Source organism: Fusarium oxysporum, chromosome VII (genome assembly GCF_013085055.1).
Source record: "Fusarium oxysporum Fo47 chromosome VII, complete sequence".
In the NCBI taxonomy this organism is placed as follows: Eukaryota; Fungi; Ascomycota; class Sordariomycetes; order Hypocreales; family Nectriaceae; genus Fusarium; species Fusarium oxysporum.
The window spans coordinates 2,284,637-2,303,287 of record NC_072846.1 but is presented as its reverse complement, the minus strand read 5'-3'; the positions used below and the strand labels follow the sequence as shown (position 1 = coordinate 2,303,287).

Below are 18,651 nucleotides of genomic sequence, written 5' to 3'. Positions count from 1 at the left end.
GTTGTGAACTAATTGATCAGATAATAAGATGTAGGATGAGAGATTTTTAGCCGCTTCGCTTATCTGGCCGATTCGTTTATCATTCACGTTATGCTAAGTTGCACTTTAGAACTGCGGAGAAGGTTTGCATGTAAAGCCACCTCCATTTTAGGCAAATTCGCCACTGTTTCCCCACCATTCTCGCTGTCTTTTCACCCGAGGTTTGGAATAAATGAATTCCAGTCTGTCAAATAAAGTATATAGATTGATGTCCCCAAGTAGAATTCGCTGAAGCTCGTTCGAATTAAAGCTTCTCCCAACTCTCTTTTATCACAATGCCGAGCACAAAAAGTCAGTCTACAAACAGCACCAACGTTGTTGCTGTTGCCTCAAACCCGGTGAAATGGGAAGATTTACCGGATCCGGAGGTCATCCGTATTGGAGACGTCTACTACATGAGTGTATCGTCTTTTGCGCTCTCGCCAGGCGCTCCTGTCTTACAATCCTCGAATCTCACCGACTGGGAATATATCGGACATTCAGTTCCAGAGCTTGCATTTGGCGAGAGATTCTACCTTGACGGTCAACATGGTGGCGCCTACGGGAAAGGCATCTGGGCGTCAACCCTCAAATATCGCAAAAGTAACGGGCTTTTTTATTGGTATGGACCAATACAAGGTACCGAAAGGACGTACATTTATACAGCCAAAGACCCAAAAGAAACCTGGACGCCACTGCCCCCAATTGACAAGTTCTATTATGATCTTGGACTGCTCATTGATGAAGACGATACTTTCTATCTGGCGTATGGTACAAAGACCATTTCCGTTGCCACACTTACTGCCGATGGGCTTAAAGAGGTTAATAGTAAAGTAAGCAACCACTCCCCGACGATTATTAATAACAAATTCTAACAGTCTTGCTTAGGTTGTTTACAGTTCGGATGAGTACCTCGAAGGTGCTCGAATGTACAACATCAAAGGAGTATACTACATCTGGTTGACGCGCCCGTACGGCGGCCAGTATGTTCTTAAATCTACCTCGGGACCTCTTGGACCTTACGAGTGCCGGTGCGTTATTGGCAACGTACTTTCTCCAATCCCAGGTTCAGGAAGTCCTCATCAAGGAGCCTTGGTCGACACCCCAGACGGGAAATGGTATTACATGGCTTTCATGGATGGCTTCCCTGTAGGACGAGCTCCTGTGCTTGCCCCAGTCACTTTCGATGACGAAGGCTGGCCCAAGGTCGAGGTTGATGATTCAGTTCCTCCAGGCGCATGGCCCATGCAATATCCCTTGCCAATTGGTCAAACTTGCCAAAAATCTCAGAACTCGTGTTTCAAGGCGCATTGCTTCAATAGTAACGTTCTGGAACCTTGCTGGGAATGGAACCATAACCCCGACAATTCGAAATGGAGCATTCAAGAGAGCCGATTGACACTCTCGACAGGGACAATCACAAACAACCTTCACCTGGCAACCAACACCCTCACCCACCGCACGATCGGGCCTAAGAGCACTGCGACTTTTTGTCTCGACTTTTCACGACTGAAAGATGGTGACAGAGCTGGTGTATCCATGTTCCGCACCAACAGCGCATACATTGGTATTCATAAAGACGCCGGCGCCTCGCGACTTGTCTGCGTCCAAGACATAGTACATGCCCCAGTCAATATCCCTGTTGGCTGGATGAATGGGCATCCTGTTGCTTTGGATTGGACAGCAAAATCCGAAGGAACTGTCAAGGCAGAAACAAGCATCGCTGTCGACCGGGCGTGGCTACGGATTAAAGCAGACGTTTCGCCCGCCTTTTCTGACGGATACGAAAAGGAGATGAGGTTCGCCACATTTGAGTACAGTCTTGACGGGGAGGAATTTTTACGGCTTGGACCAGCTTTCGCCGTGTCTACTGACGCTCTAGGGTATGTGGGGTATCGGTTCGCAGTGTTCAACTGGGCGACCATTAGTCTTGGAGGCCAGCTGTTGGTAGAAAGCTGCGACATTCAGCCGTGCAGTGATTGAACCGGGTAGCAGTAGATAGTGAATTATTACATTCTCCAGTGTTTTTTTCACTTCTTACGAGCTGAGTTAAGAACGGTGGTAAAGAAGGAGTTCCACGGGATGAAATGTCTAGAACTGGTTGATCGAGTAAAGTGAATACGCGTTTAAGGCTCCAATCAACCTGTCAGTCTGTTTAGGTCCACAAGCGTACCCCGCATATGTCATGTGCGTGTGGACGATCACTTGTTCGACTCCGGTTAGTGTATGCAGCTGAAAAATTCAGTCTCCGCATAGTGTTAGATACGCACGAATACGATGGGGTGAGTGTATCCAAGTGTGGAGCAGAATGTTGTGATGTTATTGATCGTCGACTTGATTCTTTGATCAGTCTGTCAAAGAGGGGTGAAACCCCTCTTTTGGATACAAGAATAATATTGCAGTAAGGGAAGTGGAGCCCATTCCCAGCCGCCAATCTAACACACCCCCCCAGTTGAGGCCTACTGGCTGAAACTGCTCACACATGAAGTTCCAGTCTAGCTAGTCTTTCTGAAATTTCGTCCTCTCCGAGATTCTGGAGGCGTCTGTTCATCAGATGCTCCGTGATGTCAGTCAGGCCAATCTGTTTGACGAATTTTTGAAGTTGTCCATGATTCATAGCCTTCGTGAGTCCATCTGCGATCATGTCCGTTGTCTGTCGATATTCCACTTGAATTCTTTTCCTTTGTGCTTCCTGCCTCAACCAGTGGTTGTGAATGTCGACGTGTCTGAGTTTGGTTTGGAGCTTTCCAATATCCTTGTTCACCAGTCTTATGGTCTGCTGATTGTCACACTGGATTCGTATCCGTTCGTCATCCAATTTGATCCCCAATTCTTTGATCAGTCTTGAAATGAACATTGCTTCCTTTGCAGCTTGGGCAAGTGAAAGGAGCTCCGCCTCTGTGGTCGAGGTAGTCACGGTGCCTTGCTTGTTGGCTCTCCATCCAATGGTACCGCCAAATAGCTTCATAACATATGCTTGAGAGCTCTTGCGATCCATTGTGTTGTCGGCAAACGAAGCATCGCTGGCTACGTTGAATGTATCATCTCCACCGAATTGCAGTGCCAATGCTTTCGTGCTTCTAAGATAGAGCAGTGCCTGGTCTGCCGCTGCGTGATGGTGAGGTCCGGGGTTTGCGTTGAATCTGGCAAGTCTGGCCGCTGCAAATGCAACATCCGGACGTGTGATGACTGCTGCGTATAGAACCGATCCGACCTTTCTTTGGTAGCGTCTGATAGATGGCAGGCTAGCTCGCTCGTTGTACGCTAGTAGCTCTTCTCGTTTCATCGGGGTTTCATGTCGATAATCTGTCCGGTCAACAAGGTTAGCAATCTTGTCAAGATAATCGGATTGTGATAGCCAGAGGAGTTTCTTCTCTCTGTCTCTGATGATTTCAATCCCGAGGAACCATTGCAATGGTTTTCCTCCACTGAGTTTGTATTTGTTCTGTAATTTGTTTATGATACTTTGGATCTCGTTCTTTCTCTCCTTCTTGTACGCCAGAACGATATCATCAACATAGAAGAAGATGATTATTGCTCCTTTGGTCATACAGCAGGGTTCATGTGGAACGGTCTTGAATCCAAGTTCTTGTAGGGTAGCTGTGAGGTCTCTTTGCCATAGTAGTGGCGACTCCCTTAGCCCGTAAAGCGCTTTCCGGAGCATCAGGATCATTCCTGGTTTCCGATAGCCCTGTGGCATGCGCATGAAAACAGTCCTGTCTAGCTTAGCGTTCACAAACGCGTTGACCGCGTCGTACTGGATCAATTCCAAGTCAAAGCGTGCAGCGATGGCCATCAACGTCCTGAAGGATCGTCCAGCAAGTGTTGCCGCATAGGTCTCTTCGTGAATTGACTTGGCTTGTTGGTCGCCCCTCACTACCAGACGCGCCTTGCACTTCTGGAAGCGACCGTGTTTGTCAAACTTGTACACGTAGACCCACATGCAGTCAAGAATTTGATTTCCCTTTGTTTGAGGGTCGTCTCGAGGAATTTCAGTCCATGATTCCATCTCTTCATGGCTCCTAAGATGCGCTGTTTCTGCTTCCTCAAATAGAGTTCCCATTGGATGATTGATCAAGTCTGAATGACTTCGTGGTAAGGGTGGCATATCTCTTCTATGCAGAACCCTTGGGTTTCTGAGTAGTCGTTGAAACTTTGCTTTGTCAATCACCTTTTCCTCAAAGATCCCAAGTGGCGTGGCCAGGCGCCCAGCAACAAAGGCAGCCTTCCACACCTCAATAGGTTCATGGGTATCCCAGAGCTTGAGATACTCTTCCTGCGAATCACCTGAGACTTCTCGGTTCACTATGGTCAAAAGTGCCATGGGTGGAAGAGACACAGGGGTCGGGTACGGCCGAACGAAGGCGTCAGAATTCTTGGCTTGGTCATCGGTGCCGGCTGTCGCCTGGTCTTCCGTGCCGCCTTCTGGTAGTCCGTCGCTGACTTCCGCGTCCCTGGATATTCCAAAGCCTTCGTCAGTTCCAGTTGGCTGATCAGGCTCAACCTCTGACTGTTCAGCTCCCGTGTCTTCTACCACTTCATGGAGTGCGGGGTCTTCCCAGGTGTGCTGGGCTTCAACATCCTCGTCTTCTCCACGAAGGCCCTCCCAATTACCTTGGGGTATATAGGCACCGCTCGGGTCTTCTTCTGCCATCGTGTTACGATCCATCTCAGGCTCCTCGACTTGATCGAGTAATTCAATGAGCTCTTCTTTTTCCATGTGTAATAAGTCGTCTTTCAGTTGGTCAATATTTCCATTAAATCGCTCATCTTCGTTGAAAATGACGTCTCTTGTTGAGATGACTCTTCCGGTTTGAGGGTTCCAGATTCTGTAGATATTTGTGGATTGGTAGCCGACCAAGAATCCTATCCAAGCCCTCGGATTGAGTCTTTGCTTTTTCTTTGCACCTTTCATTGCATCTCTTGTCATCGCAAATGCTTTACATCCGTACACTCGAAGGTGTGACTGCTGAGGTTTACGATCTTCCACAGAGATTCCGTCTCGTTGAGCGAGATATGTATGGAACCGACCGTATGGTGTACGCCAATCGTAAATGTACTTGGGTGTTCGGTTGTAGAGGTACACAGCGCATCGGTAAATCTCTACCCAAAGGCTGGCAGGTAGTCGTGCTCCCGCCCTCATTGCTCTAGCCTTTGCCTTGATTATATGTCCTGAGACTTCTGCGTTCCCGTTCTGAGCTGGGGTGTACGCGGCAGTGTTCTCGATTGTCAGATGAAGCGATCGGAGATATGTGAAGATCATGCTATGTTCTGCATCGAACTGATTCTTGCCGACAATTTCGTTGTCGCACTCCACCACTTTGGGCTGAATTCCATACTGATGATAGAGAAAACCGAAAAGGTCTCTGATTGCAGCGATGATCTCTCCTGTTCCTCTGCTGCACAAGTAATAATCCCAAATGAAACCGGACCATCGATCTGTGATCAACATCACGCTACTCTTGCCCTCTGGGTCAGGAGTAATGTCATGGAAGTCGATAGCTAACCGTTCTCCAGGTTTGTGCCCTACTTCTCGAGGCTGACGGTGGATTTGTCGTCGTATCTTGGAAACCGCACAGTCATCGCATTCAACTGTTGGTATTCCCTTGATCTTCGCACCTTGAGATGAATTGACGAGATGCTCGAGAGCCCGAGGCCCTGGATGGCCCAGGCGCAGGTGCCATCTTCGTCCGTCTGCTTTTGCGGGCCTTCTTCCCGTCCAAGAGTTAAATTTATGTCTCTGGGTGACAAAAGCGGTCTCTCCCATTGCTATATCTTCAATGACGAATTGTTCATGTCGGATGACCACATTGCACACCACGATTCCGTTTAGTGTTCGAATGCAGTTCGACGGCGGTTTGTTATCCCACCAGTATCCTCTCTTGTGTAGTTGTCGTAGCGAAACTAAATTGCAAGGGAATCCCTCGCAGAACGCCACGTCGCATAATCGAATCGTCTTCGATCCCTCTGGGCCCTGGGCGTGGAGGTCCACGTTACCATACCCTTGGATGGGTACTCGCTGCTTGCCCGCGAATACGTAGTCTTCAGGTCCAGCAGGACGGTATTTGTCAAATCGGTCGCAGTTGTTGAAAATGTGAATGGTCGCAGCAGAATCCAGCAGAGCTGAGTTCTTAAGTGGGTAGTGGCTGATGGGAATGCCGACTTAATGGAGGCAACTACGAAGCTCGAGGTATATTCTCCAACAGCCCTTCCTAGTCACTCAGTCTCTTCGATATGACCGACTTTCTTTAGACGATTTATCTCTTCCTTCAGAGATGTATCACTTCTGAGACGGTGCTCGACGGCCTCGCGGATTATCTTCCGCTCCTTGAAATACTCTGGCGCTGTCTTTGGAAAGACATAGTAGCATTGGGCGAGTACATGATTGCCATCACAGACCCTGCATGTAGCTTCGGTATCCCTGGATGTCACAACTCGCTTTCGTCTTGATGAAGGTGAATGCTCTGCCTTACGTTTTCCAAGTTTGTCTTGCCCCTGAGGTAGTGTATTCTGTTCTTTTGTCGGTTTCTGTATATCCGTCGGTTCCGGTGGTTGCTTCTCTTCGGCAAACGTAGGTCCAAAGACCCCTCTTGTGATTTTGGATCCCTTCTGGTTGACGTGGAGGATGCTTCGTCGTTCAGCCTCCTTTCGGAGGTCCTTTGCCACCTCTCCGATCGACAACGACTTGTCTTCAAGTTTATCCTTGTATATGCCAGCGTAGATAGCAACCCAGCTACCGAGAATTGGTTGCACAGCCTTTGTTAAGTCTTCGAACCAGGTATTTGGGTCTTCCACGCCCCCCGTCTTCATGACCAAGGCATGGTTGGTTGCCATTTCCCAAGTAGTAATCCATCCAGTAAAGTCCTTTGGAATCTTAGCGAGTGGTGTTGTAGCTGCCTGGTACTTTCTTCGCGCGGCTGCTTGTTGTTCCCTCTCCGTAGCGCCTACACTCGTCTTGAGGTTGGTGTACCAAGTTCGCAGGTCCCACATCGCTCGACATGAGCTTTGGCGTAGGCCGTAGTCTACTGTCTCAGTGACCCAGGTCTTCAACTTTTCACAATTGGTTTCTTGTTCCTTGTATTCTCGGTGATCCTGCTCATAGATCCGCCATTCAAACGTGAACGATGCTTTGTCTTCGGCCGTAAGTTCGGATATATTTCGAGCATGATTATGTGGGTCGGTCGTCTCCGGTAGCGAGACCACCGGTTCCGCGGTGGACGGCTGGCTAACCGTTTGGCTCGATTGTCCACTTCGGCGGGTCTGGATCCCTGCTGGTTGGAGGAAGTCCGGATCCGTAGTACGGGGAGGGATCCTCCGATGATATGCCCCAATGTCTGGTCTTTCAGGCCTTTCCATGAGGGTTTCATCACTCTCCGGATCGATGAACTCCCATAGGTGGAGACTTATGGCTTTCGTCTGGAATTCTTCATCCCATCGTCCCCAATCTTCGAAGGTCTGCAACAGCACCTTCTTTGATGAGGGGTTATCGTTCGACATCGCGTATCGTCGGTATCGCGCAGATGGCTCGTAAGCGGATGAGACTCTTAATTGTTAGATACGCACGAATACGATGGGGTGAGTGTATCCAAGTGTGGAGCAGAATGTTGTGATGTTATTGATCGTCGACTTGATTCTTTGATCAGTCTGTCAAAGAGGGGTGAAACCCCTCTTTTGGATACAAGAATAATATTGCAGTAAGGGAAGTGGAGCCCATTCCCAGCCGCCAATCTAACACATAGCGTACCCACTTGTTGCAAAGATACATAAACGAGAAGTCGCCGATTGGACTGCACGATTGATAATCTTACTCCGCAGTTTTGACCATTCCTAAAGTTACCAAGCGTAGCACCAGAAACAAGATCATATGCCTGGACTTTAAGGCCGAAGAGAGCTGACAGGGAAGCTATAACTACCTAGCTTGACCACGTATGCGAAAAATCAACAAATATTCTCTTGCGCCGACTGGACAATCTTCGATTACTCCATAGTAGATACATCACATCTGGGTCGCGATTTGACATTACTGTAATTGCGCCAGTTCCCACAATGTTGCCAAGTCAACGGCTCAAGAAAAAGCCTCACCAAAAGTCAAGAAATGGTTGCATCAACTGCAAGCTGCGCAAGGTCAAGGTTGGTCAATTGGTCCATCCGCGTATACCAATACTCACCACCAGGCATTCCAGTGTGACGAGTCTCAGCCCAGGTGCACAAATTGCGACCGATTTCGCTTGGATTGTCGTTATCGGAATCTTCGGCAAAGCATATCCGTATCGCCACCCACAGTTGTTCCTCAAGTTGACACAGAGCCCGCACCCGTCGCCTCAGCAAGACGTAAGCGAGGTCGGCCGCGTAAGGACTGGACCACTCAAGGCCTTGCATCAGAGACACACGTTCAACCGGAGTCTAGCCAGGCACTGCGTTCCTCAGATACCGAACTTAACATCGCTCAGGCTGAGTTGCTGCATCAGTTCATCACTTGCACTGGGCCCAATCTTGGCGGCTCCGATGACCCTAATCACCCAATTGTCAAGTTCTGGTCGCGAAATGCAACGCTACTCGCGATCTCGTACCCCTATCTGCTCCATCTCTCTCTCTCCCTTGCGGCATATCACCTGGCATTTCTAGCGTCCGAAACAGAGCCCGGCAAAGCCCGCTACACCTTCCTCGCTAGACATCACTTCACTACTGGTCTCACCCAGGCAAATGAAGCCTTATCCGCCATTAACACATCGACTTGTGGCAGCCTTTACGTATCAACCATACTGGTGTGCTTCTGTTCATTTGCCGCGGGACCAAGCGGTCCTGACGATCTTTTTGTATGTTCTGCAGGGGGTACATCCTCTCACAAATGGCTTCCACTAGCACGTGGTGCGCGACTGATACGAGAGCTTTACGACGAAAGTGTCCTGTTCTCAGGACATACGGAGCCTTTTGGTAGTAATAGTGGCATACCACCTGAAGACCCTCGTCCGACCTGTGTCTGCAGGGGCTTCGTAAGAGTTGACTGGACTGGCCCTGTTGCAAGACTACACGACTTGGTAATGCCAACTGCAACGTCGAGCAATGGTGTCTATGTAGACTCCCTGCAGATGCTTACTGCTATCTACGAGGTTACATTTGGTGATAACGATGGATCCGTCCAAGCACCCTTGCATCACAAAGCAGTCCTTATATGGATTTACCTGATGGATGATTCATTTGTGGAGTGCCTACAGAGAAAAGAACCCATAGCATTGCTCCTACTAGCCTATTACGCCCCTCTGATTAAAACCTTGAAAAGAGACTGGTTCCTGCATGGCTGGGCTGAACACATTCTTCGGGCATCAGAGATGTATATAACCGACGACTATGCTGACTTCTTGCAATGGCCGGCTGCAGCAGTGAGATCAATATGATCTGGCCAGGTACGCTCAATTCGTTGGAGAAGGAAAGTTTCTCAAGTACTATGCACATCTAGGGTATTAGATCGGTGGAGTTGATATAGTTCCCACTTGGCCGCTCTCCGAGAAAGTTGTCTGCAAAGAGAAGAAGAAGAATGTATGCGTACTGAGAATTCAGAAGAGCAAAGTCAAACATATCACTGGAACGTGGTGGAAAGAACAGAAACTGGGGACGGATAGGCGAAGTCTTGCAAGTCATCGAGCCATGTTGGCGAGGTCTTGTTGATGTTTCCACAAGAGGATCGTGGCATCCTTCAAGAATTAAGAGATACATACTCTCTTATCCTTTTTATCAAGGTTAAATACTTAAATTCTCTTCATAGCCTAAGGAAGTCAAAATATGAAGCCGAATGCGGTCACAGATAGTACACAGCAAGTCACAGGGTAGTTTCCGTAAGTCGTTGGTTAGATATCTTGTGTCTTTTTAATGAAGCACACCAAGATAACACTCGGTCTGCCTGGAGCTAGAAAACAGACACATACAAGCAGAACTTCGATGGGGAAACTGGCCAGTAATTCCAACAGCATGTTATATTCCGTCTTCCACCTAGAGATCTGGAAGATAGTAAGGTACAATAATTCTGTCAGACCGTACGGATAAATATTACACGGAATTAACCAGACGAAGCAACGTCTCATATCTTGCTGAAAAAGAGGTTTCACAGAGTACAACCCAGCCACAATGGAAGCTTGCTGGCCCATCAGAGGCGCCCAAAATAGATAGAAGAAAGGAAATGGCCTGACTTCTGGATAAGAAGCTGAGCATGGCGACAAACCGAAATGCCGAACATTCTCCATCAGTCTCCTTTTGACTATGTTCACTCATTCATGCTTCTTCACCCTTGTTAACCCGAACAATGCGCTGAGTGGTAGTGATGGTCTTGTGGAACCTATACGGCTTGATCTTTCGCTCGAAAAGCTCGTCGAGTTCGGCGGCAGTTCGACTAGTGTAATGTCAGTATCAGACTCACCCTTGAAAGAAGTATTGTGTGTAAAACATACCCAGATGTCTCAGGGATCAGGAACCACATGGCCAAGGTAAATGGCGCTCCTAGGCCAGCGAAGAACCAGCTGGTCTTGAGACCCCAGTTCCACTGATGGGCGTTGATCATATAAGGAATTAGGACACCAAAAACAATGCCCATAACACAGGTAGAAGCAGCAGCAAAGCCAGCTGTGTAAGGTCGTAGTCTCTGAGAAGAAATCTCACCAATAAAACCCCAACCAGTAGCTCCGTTAGCAACCAGACCGATATCTAAGTAGTGAAGTTAGTATGATATCAAGTTTTGTTAAATTGTCAGAAGGCTCACTCCAGATACAAGCGAAGAGAACAAAGACGTAGTTGGTTGCATTGGTCTCGGGCACGACTCCGAGAATACCGACAACCACGCAGCAGGTCCAGCAAATAGTGGTTCCATAACAAGCAAGCCATCGGCGACCAAAGACATCCGACGCATAGATGACTAGAATGCTAAAGAAAATATTGATACCCGATGTAATGCAGGTGATCTTGAAGGGGTCCTTGAGTCCGGCCTGCTGGAAGAAGTAGGTAGCGTAGCCGAAGAAGATGCCAAGACCGATAAACTGCTGTGTCATAAGAGTCCAGCATGAGATGAGTGTTCGAAGGCCGTCGCGCCCCTTGAAGATAGAGTACCACTTCTCATTTTTCTGCTCTTGGGCGATGGCGCGTTCGTGCTCAAGGTTGATCTGGATAAGGCTAATGTGATGGTCCACGTCGAAGCCTTCCACGCCGCGGTACAAGACCCGGAGTGACTTTCTGGCCCGATGGCTTTTGCCTCGAGAAACACACCAAGCGGGGGACTCGGGCAGCATAAGGTAGATGATGAGCATCAGCCCAATCTGAGACCACTGAGTATAGACCGGGGTGAGATAATTAGTTGGGTCTTGGGCGTGCATGACCTGGAGAGCAACTGGAGCGAAGAACTGTCCGATGATCCACCAGAGACTGTAGCACATGAGAAAGACACCTCGTACGCGGGGAGGTGCCACCTCAGAGACGTAGGTTGGGATTGTCGACTGCAGACAGCCAACACCAATACCTCCAAAGAGCTTTGCAACCAACCAGAGCCTCCATTCTTTGGCAACACACTCGAGCATGACGCTGATGGCGAGAAGGAACCATAACCAGTACATGGCTGCTTTCCTGCCGAACCTGTCCGAGAGGAAAGGCAAGGTTACCATTCCGACGACTTGACCGCCGGATCCGATAGAGTTCCACGCACTCAGAACAGACGACGCCAAGACAACACCCTCCTCGGTGTGCTGAGTACCGAACTGCTCGACGAAACCCGAGTTTGCAATGATGTTTCCAATGAGTCTGGGCGAGTCTAGCATTAGTGGCTGTTTCCAAGAGCACCAAGGTGAGCAAAGGTAGGAGTGATATGGAACACATACCCGATCTGGTAGCCATCTGTAGCTGCACTGACGGTGACGGCGAAACAAACAGCAGCGTTCATCTTGAACTTTTTGATAGTTTCCCAAGGCGTCAGCTCCTCATATCCAGAGATACCTTGTCCCCTGGCAGCAGCCTCTGAAGTAAGCTCCTTGGGGGGCTGAAGATCATCTCCAGCAACTTCATGATGCTCGACAGCGTCGCCGGATCTGCTGACGTCTTTCTCGGCACTTGACATCAGAGCCATAATGACGATGGGCAGTATGGGGGCGATTGAGTGCAACGAAAAGAAAAGAAAAGGATGCTTGAGCTCTTTGATGCTAAAGCGTGAGCTTGCTTGGACTCTGAAGCAATAAGAGATTTACCAGAGAGCAGCGTGGGTCTTTAAATCATCAGGAGAAGCCCCGAGTGTGCGGCTGCTCTAGAGGTGATGGATTAAGGTTCTGGGAATTCGCTATAATGGTTGACGAGCGGGGTGGTACAGTACGGATACTAAGCTGGGGTATGGGGTATGGGGTGATGCGGATTAGCGCTTGGATTGAAAGAGAGGATATGGGGTAGTGCAGAGGCAAGCCTAGGCCCCTGGGTCACCTTGTACATTACTCGGTACCAACGGAAATGCTTAACCCCCCTTTGCCCAACACGGCTCTACAGACGACAGAACCCTACAAGCGGTTACACTTGCTCCCCAACCGGCTAAATGTGATGGGTCTGTGTGCAGTGGCGTTCCCTAAACCGCGAGAGATTTCCTCGGCGTGGACCGTTCATTCTCGCTTGTGGCTTGTGGCTTGTTCACGCCGATACCTTTCGCCTTGCTTTGCTTTGTTTGCTTCGCTTCGCTTTACTGCTAGTCACCATCAATTCTCGGTATTTGATACCACGAAATGCCAAACTCATGCTGTCTCGTGGAGAGCATTAGATCAGTCTAGACGGCAGCCTAGTAGTGCACATGGACAGCAAGTTTTCGATAGTCTAGAACCGCGTCTGTACCACTACCACCCAGCCAATCACCGCTCCTTAATGCTGTCTCTCATTCTTTCGCCATGACCCAGACCCAGGTCTGTCAACATGAGCGCCTTGACAAGAAAATTGCAAATTTCTGGCAAGGGTGTTCCAGACCTCATCTGATCGGATTAGACTTTCGCGTCGTGTCTGAGATACCTTCACTCGGTATTGACCGGACGGCCAATTTCGCATGATTCACCACGCTTCAGCCATGCTCAGAGTAAGGGCGGCATGAATCTTGCCACCAGCTGGAGGACTTACGGAAGCGACTCTATGAGTTACTCACTGAAAAGCGCGTACAGTTGGTTCTAGGGGTACGTTCGGTCGGTGATAATTTCTGTCAATTTAAATGGCAACGAATGACAAATATGCGAATTTGTGCCTCAAGTGATCCCTATCGACAATAAGCACAACTGCACGTTTAGCATAAACATGTTCGATTATATGGTCGTGGGTAACCTTGGTTTTATTGCCAAATGCTAAATATTTGGGATGATGAGTCCATCAATACGAAGATCTGTTCCTTGACCGCTAGAGCCCACTACCGTAACGGAATGTGTTCCCTTTGAGAACCCTTTCATCACATGAACCGTACTCAAAGCGACTTTGTCAGGCCCTGGACTTGCAAGGAAGGCCACCTGTTGTTTGAAATCGTCATCGATCATCACGAGAACGCTTTGCTCCTTGTCACCTTCAGTTGTATACTGAAAGACCAGTGTAGATGCGCCACTTTCCATGCTTGTCTCGAACTCAAAGTTGGCCAATCTCTGTTTATCTCCATCTGTGTTGCGGCCATTTTCACCGTTCGTAGACTGCTTCAACATCTTGTTCGTGAAACGCGTCCCCGCCGCTCCATCTTGTTGGTCAAGGACAAAGCTTGTGGCGGGAGGCATTGTGACCTTGGTACCGTCGATATTGAGCATTAGCCACACGTACGTGCTACGCGGGAGCGGTGGAAATTCCCATCGGTCTCCCAAGTAGAGCGTCCCAGACCCCGTGGGTAAGACAAATGTGACTTGCGAGTCGTAGGTGTTGGTCCCGACGTCGGCAAAGGGCTCCCATGGTGACCAAGGGCCCGACAAGGATGTTGAAGTCGTGTATTTATTGTCATTCGCATACCAGTCTGTAAAACGATTAGGGAAGAACCCTTCAAAATAGTCATGTGGAGCGCTTACACGTCAGTTGCGAACCGAACAAGTAGTATAATCCATTCTGCTTGATCATGGCTGGGCTCTCGAAGTTTTCAGGGAATAAATGGACGAGTTTATCTACCGATAGATAGTCTTGCGACAACTCGAAAATACGGAGTCCATGTTTGCGCTGCGTATCCAGTAAGTATCTTCTATTTTCAAGACTGTGTGCATAACCTACATCCTCACTCATCAAGTAGGCCTTATCATCATCGTCGACAAAAACCCCCATATCTCGAGAAGCACATCCCATAGGGCGGAAGCTCCCATGGTACGAAAATCGTCCATTCACAGTGTCACCTGTTGCTACTCCGACAAGCGCGTGGGAATATACAGGGTCATCAATGTGCATCCACATAACGTACTTGTTGGTGGATTTGTTGAAGATGACTTTGGGTCTCTCTACAACCCTTTCTGGGCCGAGATCGCCCGACTCTTGACGAGTTAAGGCGGCACCCTCGTAGTGCCAATCCACGAGATCATTGCTGCTATAGCAGTTGATGTTCCGGAAATTGGTGCCCTCTGTTTTGTCTTCACCATGCCAATAATATCGCTCACCTACTTTGATGATTCCTCCGCCATGAGCCTGAATGTGCTGGCCATTATCGGCAGTCCAGGTAGCGCCTATGGATAGCCTAGGTGAGCGACTCGGTATCTTACAAGACAGTGACTATGGCTAGGGGACCTACCAGGGTAAATTTGGAGATGGCTTCGTTGTGCCATTTTTGTCACTCTTAGCCTTAGTATGCAGCCTTCACTGGATAAAGGGTATCTGATTCCGAAAGGGATAGGTGCAAGAGTTAAGCGTAATAAATAGAAAGAAAAGTCAAATGCAATTCTCAATCCCTGTCGAGAATTCTTGGTGTGGAAAGTTTGTGTGTGCACTACACCAGGCGACTGAAGTTTTACTGGTAAAAATGAGGTAAAAAGATTCTCCCCTCTGCGGGGGTTGAGTGCAACATTACTCACTGGAGCTGCGATGTTACTCTTAGGCGAATGGCGCAGGGGGGCCATTCCTGGTCTGAATCAGGAGACGTTAACGGATTAACCCGAGCCATGTCATGCTCTATGCCTAATAAAGAAACGAGACAGTATGTCGGGTCAATTGATAGCGGCACAGTAATCCAGTTGAGCAATTGTATTTCCGTACAGATGCAGGCCCATGCTGGCTCGTTCACAACTCTGCTTCTTCAGAAACAAGCCTCTCGTCCATCCGATCCATCAGACAAGCGGATAATTCGTGCAATCCCTAGCATGTAAAAAGCCTGATCTCGGGCAGTAGCCTAACATTGCCTGAACTCAGGCTGATCTGCATCACCCGACACGATCAGCTCTGATATATAGACTATAGAGGTTGTTTGTGGGCCTAGCTTTCAGCTTGGAAAACATTCGCTCCATGATGAGCCGAGTTCGGTCGGCTGACATTGCGGTAACCCTTGCCGTCTTTGCATGTTGATTGCGGGGTTACCGTGTCTTATCCAGCTTAAACTTCTGTCAACTTGCGGATATACAGTGGGAGGCAAAAAGTTTGAATACCTTCTGATGTACTGGCACCCACTGTTTAGCTTGTTTGAGCATCAGCTGACTTCTGGTCCCGGTTAAAGGCTTAAGGCAGCCAATCAGTATATCTAAAAGCTGCGTGTGAGGCTGATATATACGCACTGACTTACCTAAAGAAGCTAGCAGCTTAAAAATATACACGCCCGGTATTCAAACTTATTGCCCCCACTGTATGTTGAACAGGCACTGGATATCACGTGTAAGCAGGGATACTTTAAGATTACATATACCATAATGGTAAAACCTCTTAGGGGCAGAATTGAACAGAACACAAGATGAAGATAAAGGGGGTGAGGATGGGTTTTCGCAGGTGTTACGAGCCCTGATTTTGCCGGGTGTCTCATTGGATGTGTGTATATTCTGAGTTGAGTTGCTTCCCCGCTTCAAGTCCCTTGTACATCTTTGTACGGGGGCCAAGCTGGAGTATCACTGCTATAACCATCACATGCCCCATTACCTAAAATACACATCGTGACAGCAAGGGGTACGTCGTTTTCTTCTCGGTTAGGTTCACGCTCATTATAGAAGGTGGAGGCTCAGGGAACGACAAATCGCCGATTGGACAGATCCTTGAGTGGCTCAGTACGCACAGCCAGGTTAGTTTACGCACAGGCTGTACTAGCTCGAGCGTGGTAAACCCTTGATCGTTGATACACCCCACCACTGTACTGAGGGGAACATCCATGTCCCACCCGACCCAGCGGTTCGCAAGCTCTCTAAATCCTCTCTTTAGAATTACTACGTAGTAGTGCTACGGCATAACTCTCGTGATTTTACTCCCATGACCTCCGCTGAGACAAAAATCAGCTTCCAAAATTAACAATTAATTGGATAATAGATTGAAGAGAACCATTTGACGTCAACATTATCTAGTCCTTCTGCAGCAAATCTGATCGATCCTCAAGCTCTACCTTCGGCAGCCCAAAGACAGTACAAACTGGCCTTCTCTATGCAGACATCTGGTAAATACACCGCGACCCTGTACTTGACCTGATTTGCACTTTGGCGGGCCACGTTAACTTCGTCCAACAATCCATGCGCTGCAAAAGCATAAAATCGGGGAAGTTAATGAGCGAAACACCGAGCGGCCCGAAAAGGAAGTTTTACGCACCTGCAGGAGCTTCATTGCACAAGCGTACTACGTATTACATATTTAGAGCTGTTCAGGGACTCTGGTTGCTTGTCCTCCAGGCACGCCAATCAAATACACAGTTTCTCTGTCATGGTGTTCCAAAACCAGCTGCGGGCCTGCAAAGGCAAGCCCAGAGTCTTGATCTTGACCGACGTAACCAACGAACCCGACGACTCGCAATCACTTGTGCGCTACCTACTCTACAGCAATGAGTTTGACACGCGCGGTCTTGTGGCCTGTACATCCACGCACATGAGGTCCCGTGTAGCTCCGCAAGAGATTGAGAGCATCGTCGACGGCTATGGCGAGGTCGTCGACAACCTCAACGCCCATGCTCATCCCGACAACCAGTACCCGAGCGCACAAAGCCTTCGGGATATGATTAAGGTCGGCCCCCCGGTGTACGGAAAAATCGCCCTCGAGCCTTTCACTCCACTGAGTAGCGGCTCCCAGCTCATCATTGCTCGTGTTGATGAGTCCGAGGAGCCTATCTGGGTTCTTCTCTGGGGCGGCGCCAATCCACTTGCCCAGGCTCTCGCACACGTTGAGAAGACCAGAAATGCTTCGGCATTTGCTCACTTCAGATCCAAGATCAGAGTGTATGCCATCTCTGACCAGGACGATACTGGTGCCTGGATCAGAGTCACATATCGGGATATCTTCTACATCTGCTCTATCCATGGCTGGTGCCAGTATAATGTCGCAGCGTGGACAGGCATGTCAGGTCCGACCGACGTCGGCGGTGCAGACCCTAGCCAATTTACAAAGGAGTGGATAAAGGAGAATATCCAGATCGGGCCACTGGGTGCCAAGTACCCTGACTTCAAGTTCCTCGTCGAAGGTGACACCCCGACATTCCTCTATCTCATCCAAAACGGCCTGGGGTCTCCGGAGCATCCTCACTGGGGCAGCTGGGGCGGCCGGTATAGCTACTTTGACCCGTCCATGACGGGCAATCATTTTGTCGATGCCGTCGACAATGTAGTAGGCATGGATGGGCGGACTTATACCAGCAATTTCGCCACCATTTGGCGCTGGCGACATGCCTTCCAGACCGACTTTGCAGCGCGTATGCAGTGGACACTCACTGATGATCCTTCCAAGACTAACCATGCACCTGTTGTCTTTGTCAACGACAGCACCGGTGGTCCCGAGCCTGTCCTGATAGAAGTAGAGGCTGGCGAGAAGCTTCTTCTCGATGCTTCCAGAAGTTACGACCCAGATGGACAAGACATCACCTTTAACTGGTTTCAGTACAAGGAACCAACCGCTGTACAAGGATGGCCTGTTGGTCTTCATACAGACCTTGACATCATTACTGTCGACTTGAAAGGTCGTGGGGATCAGGTTGAAGTGCAAATTCCGGGCCCCGAAGTGTCCGCTCAAGAGCCGATCAGCGGCCAGGCAATGGCCAAGGGCCTTGAGTACCATATCGTCCTCGAGGTTCGGGATAACGGAGAGCCCTGTATGACGACCTACAAACGAGTCGTCATACAAACTACAAACAAGGCTTTACGTGGTAGTAGGGGGACTGCGGTCGCAACAACTGCGGAGTGGATGGAGCTGCCGAAATAGACAGTAGCATTTTATCAGTACACAGCTACTCTTCTGTGCTTTATGATGCTTCTATGAATTATAACAAAACGGTTGTTAGAAAGAAGTAAAAAAAAATTGAAAGAAAGCAATCCATTGAAAGACTCTCATGTACCGTATGTTTCCACGACACTCATCGATGCTGGCGTTAGGTCTAACAGCTTGACATTACCGACCAAGGCACTAATTAACATTAAGGCATTATATGGCAGAGGCGGTCTAATATTTTACGTTCCTCTCTAATATACCCAATTGGATTGGATAGAATCAGCCCTAGTTGACAATGGGGCAGCCCCTTTT

The 18,651-nt window shown here is 48.9% G+C and overlaps 5 protein-coding genes across 5 annotated transcripts; 3 read left to right on the top strand and 2 right to left on the bottom strand.

Annotated features, from left to right (window-relative positions):
- Positions 1–314: 314 nt before the first annotated feature.
- On the top strand, positions 315–2,001 carry FOBCDRAFT_251835 (glycosyl hydrolase; the record flags this gene model as incomplete). Its single annotated transcript, XM_059610970.1, has 3 exons — positions 315–621; positions 658–851; positions 907–2,001. 3 exons carry the CDS (start codon positions 315–317, stop codon positions 1,999–2,001), a joined length of 1,596 nt encoding a protein of 531 aa, XP_059465400.1.
- A 6,063-nt stretch (positions 2,002–8,064) lies between these two features.
- On the top strand, positions 8,065–9,413 carry FOBCDRAFT_139571 (uncharacterized protein; the record flags this gene model as incomplete). The annotated part of the gene is made up of 2 exons (XM_059608054.1): positions 8,065–8,160; positions 8,193–9,413. The coding sequence occupies 2 exons, from the start codon at positions 8,065–8,067 to the stop codon at positions 9,411–9,413; spliced, it is 1,317 nt and encodes a 438-aa protein (XP_059465399.1).
- Positions 9,414–10,016: 603 nt separating this feature from the next.
- Positions 10,017–12,118, bottom strand: FOBCDRAFT_186483 (general substrate transporter; the record flags this gene model as incomplete). Its single annotated transcript, XM_054705838.2, has 4 exons — positions 10,017–10,402; positions 10,461–10,713; positions 10,769–11,796; positions 11,874–12,118. 4 exons carry the CDS (start codon positions 12,116–12,118, stop codon positions 10,285–10,287), a joined length of 1,644 nt encoding a protein of 547 aa, XP_054561813.1. The 3' UTR covers positions 10,017–10,284.
- A 1,237-nt stretch (positions 12,119–13,355) lies between these two features.
- Positions 13,356–14,789, bottom strand: FOBCDRAFT_296047 (glycosyl hydrolase; the record flags this gene model as incomplete). Its single annotated transcript, XM_054705837.1, has 4 exons — positions 13,356–13,999; positions 14,052–14,196; positions 14,248–14,690; positions 14,756–14,789. The coding sequence occupies 4 exons, from the start codon at positions 14,787–14,789 to the stop codon at positions 13,356–13,358; spliced, it is 1,266 nt and encodes a 421-aa protein (XP_054561812.1).
- A 2,059-nt stretch (positions 14,790–16,848) lies between these two features.
- Positions 16,849–18,333, top strand: FOBCDRAFT_276959 (uncharacterized protein; the record flags this gene model as incomplete). Its single annotated transcript, XM_054705836.1, has 1 exon — positions 16,849–18,333. The coding sequence occupies one exon, from the start codon at positions 16,849–16,851 to the stop codon at positions 18,331–18,333; it is 1,485 nt and encodes a 494-aa protein (XP_054561811.1).
- Between the last annotated feature and the right edge of the window lie 318 nt (positions 18,334–18,651).